Raw genomic sequence first — 6,475 nt, forward strand, 5'->3', positions numbered from 1 at the left:
CATTTTTTACTAAAGGCAATTGATTGAAGTTGAAAGTTTTTGCAATTAATAAATTAATTGATGCAATTATTAACTTTTTAATCAAGATAGAACCATTAAGTATTTAGTCAATGAAAGTAATTTAAAATAGTTACGTTTTTAATAAAAAAAATAATTGAGTTTTGCAATCAACATCAATTAAATTTTTAATTGAATTAATTAAAAATTTAATTGAAATTTGCTAATGAAACAATTTTTTAATCAAGTATGGACACAACCAGTGAAAGGTAAAACTCTCTGACTCACTATGTCACACATCTCGTGGCCTACCCCATGTGTAAAGCGCATGCAAACATTGGCGGCTTATCATTTCAGCAAATTGGCAGATGTCAAGTTAGGAGATATTCATATGCATCTCGTAAAAATATTACTCCGTAAAAATGTTATGTATATAAATCGTTACGAAAAAGCTGCGAATATTTTGTGTTGAGAGTTTTCGTGTAAATATTGATGTAATTGATGTTATTTAGCATTAAAGGTGGATATTAAGTTCGAGTTTAAACCTAGTACTAAGATCACGTTTTCACGCAAAAAACTGTTATACTCCATATAAAAAAGGTTAGCGCGGAATAAATGCGAAATCTTTGTTTTGAGCATTTTAGAGCAAATATTTATACAACCCTGGATTTTTCGCACGAAAAAATATGCAGGTATATTATTTCGCATAAATAAGTTAACATCCCTGGGTTTGAGACCCTATTTAGGGAGATATATGAAGATATTCGTTTTTCGCATAAACGAACTTAGTACTAGGCTTTAGCCGCTAAAATCGTCATTTTTTGACGATTACTTTTTTAATAATCCATTTTAAGGAATACAAACTTTGTGAAAATTTGCTTTGGGCTATTCCCCATCAAGTTATAATAAAATTTGCAACAAATTTGTATAATTTTATGCCTTTTTTTGCTGATTTAGTTTTCACTTTAGCGGCTAAGGGCTTAGTACTAAGTTCGTTTCTGCGAAAAACGAATATCTTCATCTATATCCGTAAATAGGGTCTCAAACCCAGGGATGTTACCTTATTTATGCGAAATAATATGCCTGCGTATTTTTTCGTGCGAAAAATCCAGGGTTGTGTAAATATGTGCTTTAAAATGCCCAAAACAAAGATTTCGCATTTATTCCGCGCTAACGTTTATCATATGGAGTATAACAGTTTTTCGTGCCAAAACGTGATCTTAGTACTAGACTTAAACTAGAACTCAGTACTCACCTTAAACATTTAAACGTTTTGGGCCCTATTCAGGGTGCTGCATGCGTTTTTTTTTTCGTTGGAATTAACCTAATACAGTTCTAGACATTATTCTCTATAGAAACATTTCCCCCTCCCCACACTGATGTAGGAACTCGTATTATTTTACATATATGTATGTAGGTACATCTTTTGTGATTTATTAGTTTAATGGATTTGTAAAAATTAAACATAATGCAATAAAGGCTGAAATAGTTATTTTATTGCATTTTTATTTAATCATTGGCAATTTAAACTATTCCTTTTTTACCTTTATTAATGTCCAAGCAGCTCCCCAGATTATATCACAGTTCACGCGTAGCCTAATGCCGGTTAACTGAAACCAAATTCTTCTGGCTATAACATCCATGTCAAGTAATTTCAATGTTGCTCCAAACAAATTCGCTTATCAAAATGCGTTTTAAGTGGTCTTCATTTGTAAAGGGGTAGGAGTGGTGTTAGGGTATTTTCTATACCAATTCGTCTCTCAGGTAATTTGATGGCCCGATATATGATTGTTATCAGCCATTTGTTATGATTACTATTGTTTTACGCAGATATGACTTGTGGCGAATACATATTGAGACCCAATAACATTTTGAAAATATTGCGGAACTAATGTCTTCACTTTAATCATCTGCTATGAACTAAGTATGGGACAAATCTACGAAGTCAAAATGTGAGAGCGTATAGTTGACCAAGGAATCGATTATTACTTCATTAAAATGTATCCATTCGTGAGAAGGTAGCAGGGCGGATAGAACGCAGAGGTAGCTTTCTAAGGCCATGTGTTAAATTCCCATATAAAAACGACAACGTAGGCACTTTTCTTGAATATACAATAATAAAATATGCGACAACACGTTTGCGTGAGTGTTCAATAATTACCTAAGCTCATGTTTGCTATGTATTTTAAAGTCTTGAAATTTTCGAGAATTGCTTAGTTATTAATGAATGAAATTAGTTATATTTTTATTAATATTTCCAATTAAAAATTTGATTATATCTGAAAACGTGTTGTATTTAAAAAAATAATTGATACAATTTAATTTACAATTGAATAAAAAAGTAAATTAAAAATTATTGAAAAATCTATTTTACTTTTTTCTTTAAAAAATATTGTTTTTTTTTTTATAAGTATACCTCCCACGTAGTGTCCACTTTTTTTGGATTAATCTTCAATCATTTACACTATCATGTTTACTTCAATCACAGTAAATTCAATAAAAAATTTGTTGGATCTCATATTATGCAAAATCTATTAACATACTAGCAAACACCAACTGCTGTTTTGCAACAGACGAGTTTCTGTTATTATTTTAATAATTTTTGATGTGTAATTGTAACAAATACACCGAAAGGAAAAAGTACGTCATGAGGATGAATCTTTACATCACGACGAATTTTTCGTCAAAAATGAGCTAACGTAACATTTCATCCCATTGACGATTTTATCGTCATAGTGATGAATTGAAGTCATCCCTGTGATGAACTTATTTACATCCCATATACAACTATGTTACGTCCAGATGATGAATGTATTTCATCTATGTGATGCTATTTTTCGTATCTGCGCTTATTCTCTTTCATCCATGCGATGATGCAATTCTTCAAAAGTACGATTCTCGTTCGTCATCGCTACAAACGCCATCGTCATAGCGATGAACTCTTTCCCTAAATTTGACGTAATCCATTCATCAATATGATGTAATAGATTCATCAATTTGATGTAATCGATTCATCAATACGATGTAAACATCAAATTGATAAATTGATTATTAGAAATATTTTCTACGACACTTTTAATAAAGAACCATATTGTATTTTATTTTAATTAAATTTAAATTTTATTTATTTGAAATATGTACAACTAACGAAGCAAAAACGTATACAAAATTTTTCATACACATCTACCAACGCTGTTGATTTTGATAAAGTGACCATCTTGACACACAAACATTCTGTTACCTTAATTAGTGTTTAGATTACCAAGGATGAAAAGTTTTATGGGTTCATCCTGTGGAGTAAAAAAAAATTATAAAGAAGAATTTAAAAATGGAAATTTTAAATTATTGTAAAATATATTCGATCTTTTTAGAACAAAATTTAACTCACCCTTTTTGTGCCCAACTGTTCCTTTTCGTTTTGAATTGTTTGCTCATCCAATTCATCTTTATTCTTTAATTTCTTTATCCGTATTCGAATGTTGCGGTATTTATCTGTAAATTTAGAATTACTTCCATAAACATATAACATATAAATGTTAAAAAAAAAAATAAATTGACCAAAAAATAAAAAAAAATCGTCATTTTGGTTAATTTTTTTTCCATATATAACACTTCATGTTTTTTTATTTTACTCACATTTTTGTTTTTATTTCTCACTTTCACATCTTTAAGCATAAGCTCTTTATTTTCGGCACGCGCGACCTTTACCTTTACACTTTGGACTAAACTCAACAACTGAGAGGAACCATTTGAAATGTTCTTACCGCACAGAAAAAAAAACAATATTTCTACCACACAACTACGTATGGATGTGTTATTGCATTAGTATTTGAATACATGTCAACGGAGTAGATGAAACTTTTCGTCTATTTGATTACTATTTTCGTCAATTTGACGACTTTTATTGTTGTCATATGTCTTGTAAGCCACTTTAAAAACAAACATGTGAACAAATGTTTGCTCAAATACTCGTTTGAGTTAAGTTAAATGTGGAGAGAGCATGAAATACCCAACAAAAATAACTTAGCTCTCATTAATAAAAGCTGTGTACAGTTATTTTAAAAACAAAACGTAGCAAGCGCATTTGGTTGTGTGCGTGTTTTTTTAGGTAGAGAAATAAACACACATCTACAGAACGTATGAATTTTATCATCACATTGAACACTGTTTCGTCCATTGACTATTGATTCGACTTTTAGGTGTTTCACTTTAGTACTAATGGAAAAATGTAAATTACAAACATCTATATACTATATACTATATACACCGTATATCGTTTTATGTTTTAGTTAGCATTGAGATTTTTGATACACATTTCAGAGAAAAGTGTGTTTCATCAATTTGAAGATTCTTTCATCGCATTGACGAAAACCAGCATCCTTGATACATCATGAAAATAAAACACTTAAAACTTTTGTCCAACTTCTATTAATATGTGTAATTCATATATTGGGACTTCATATAAACGAAATTAATTTAAATCAAATGTTAATTTTGGTTAACTTTCCCTGAATCGGGAAGAAAATAATTTCGTCTCATAGACAAAACTTGATCATCAATGTGACGAACTATGAAAAGAACAAAAATTAACAAAGTAATTTTGGTTGTGGAAATGTAATGGCATTAAAGTGACGGCGACTGCAGACTTACGGCCTTTTTAAGGAAACTTCAAAGGCAAATCGTGGTCATTTTGAGATCGCGTGTGGACGAGTCAACAGGTGGTAAGTATAGTGTGAAATAATATTCAATGTGAAGACTTGCTAGTGGAGTGTTATTGAGTGAAAGTGTCGCATAGTTCTACAGGCCTGTTATTGTACAAGTGGAATACACGTGGTAATACAAGGTCACCGGTTTACGTTGCACCACGTTATTCCCTGGGCATTAAATACGAACGGCCCGCAGTACATTTGACTTGTGTACTTATCAAGGTCACAGTCACTCTCGAACTCATTGACTTTGCCCCATATTTGACCTCTGTACCTATCAAAGTCACGCTCACCCTAAATCTTCACGATTCCATTTACCTTGCTCGATATCCCGTAGATCTTCGTTGTCTCTGCCTTACATTTGGCTTGTGTACTTATCAAGGTCACAGTCACTCCCGATCTTCACAATCTCACTGACTTTGCCCATATTTGACCTCTGTAGTTATCAAGGTCACGGTCACCCTAAATCTTCAGGATTCCATTTAACCTGCTCGCAATCCCCGTAGATCTTCGTTGTCTCTGCCTTACATTTGACTTGTGTACTTATCAAGGTCACAGTCACTCCCGATCTCACTGACTTTGCCCCATATTTGACCACTGTATTTATCAAGGTCGCAGTCACTCTAGACCTACCCGATCATTATCTTGGATATCAACGAATTCGCAGCCTAGGTGACGGGACTGAAGTATTTTGAGTTCCGGACGTTTGTTACTTTTTCCACGTTTACGACGTGTAGGTGACGTTTACATGGTCTATAACTTTCGACATTTGTAAACCTAAAAAAGTTTGATACAGACATCTCTGATTATTAAATTAAAAGCTTTTTATGAAGAAATTTTAACACATAAAAACTTGTTCGCAAAACTCACGAAATGTGAAGAACATTTCTTTAAAAAAATGAACATCGCACGAAAAATTTTTCTAAATATTTCATACATTCGAAAAAGTTCAAAACTCAATTAAATGTCATTGCTGCACACAAAAAATATTTTTGTCTTCAATCACAAAATTAATTGATCCCATTAATGTTTTAATTGAAATTTATTCAATCACAGAAATGATAGTATCAATCACCAAAGTCAATTAAAATATTAATTGGACCAATTAAAAAAATTGATGAGACAATTAAATTGTTACAACTAAATTATTACTTTTTGATAAACTTTTGATGTGTGGCAAATATTCAATATTACGTGAACAGTGCTCTTACACGCAGAGAAAAAATTGGTTTCTCACGATCATAATCGAAGAGAAAATTAATATGATTGAAGCTTTTTGTAGCAAACATGTAACATTCTCCAGACGACCATGTTCGTGACAATAAAAATAACATAGTTGTCTTCTAATATGTTTTGATCGTAATACTTGATACGTGAATACTGTTATCTTCTTAAATTTTATAGCTTTCAAGACAATTATATATTTCTCCCAATTAGAACAGTCTTTCATTTTTAAAGGACGTGCAAAAAATTAAATTCGGAGATACATGAGTACGTGAATCGAAATAAGATCCAGATATATGATATCTCAGATAAATATGTGCATTAAATATTATCCGATGAAAAACGACAAATTTCTATTTATATAGCTTAATTTCATTACTGGGAAACGAAATTTTAGACGAAAGAAGTTTTCATTTGTTGTAAAATTTGTTCTTTGAAGCCACAGAAAGTTTGTTGAAGGCAAACGGGTACCAACAACAAAAAAATATTTGTCCTTAAAGAAACATCTTTGCAAATAGGAGAAAACTTTGATCGTCTAAAATATCGTT

General features: G+C 31.4%; 1 protein-coding gene and 1 long non-coding RNA gene across 2 annotated transcripts in view; both read right to left on the reverse strand.

Moving 5' to 3' along the window:
- Positions 1-2,018, reverse strand: part of LOC142225484 (protein rolling stone-like) — a 52,308-nt gene extending 50,290 nt beyond the window's left edge. The window contains exon 1 of the mRNA XM_075295256.1: positions 1,542-2,018. Within this exon, the coding sequence (XP_075151371.1) occupies positions 1,542-1,640 (99 nt within the window). The 5' untranslated portion in view covers positions 1,641-2,018. The remainder of the gene's footprint in view (positions 1-1,541) is intronic.
- Positions 2,019-3,088: 1,070 nt separating this feature from the next.
- On the reverse strand, positions 3,089-3,770 carry LOC142227680 (uncharacterized). Its single transcript, XR_012719971.1, has 3 exons — positions 3,634-3,770; positions 3,386-3,489; positions 3,089-3,287 (listed from the first exon to the last, which is right to left on the reverse strand). It is a non-coding gene; the product is annotated as an uncharacterized LOC142227680 (long non-coding RNA).
- Positions 3,771-6,475: the final 2,705 nt, after the last annotated feature.

Source organism: Haematobia irritans, chromosome 2 (assembly GCF_050003625.1).
Source record: "Haematobia irritans isolate KBUSLIRL chromosome 2, ASM5000362v1, whole genome shotgun sequence".
NCBI classification, from domain to species: Eukaryota; Metazoa; Arthropoda; class Insecta; order Diptera; family Muscidae; genus Haematobia; species Haematobia irritans.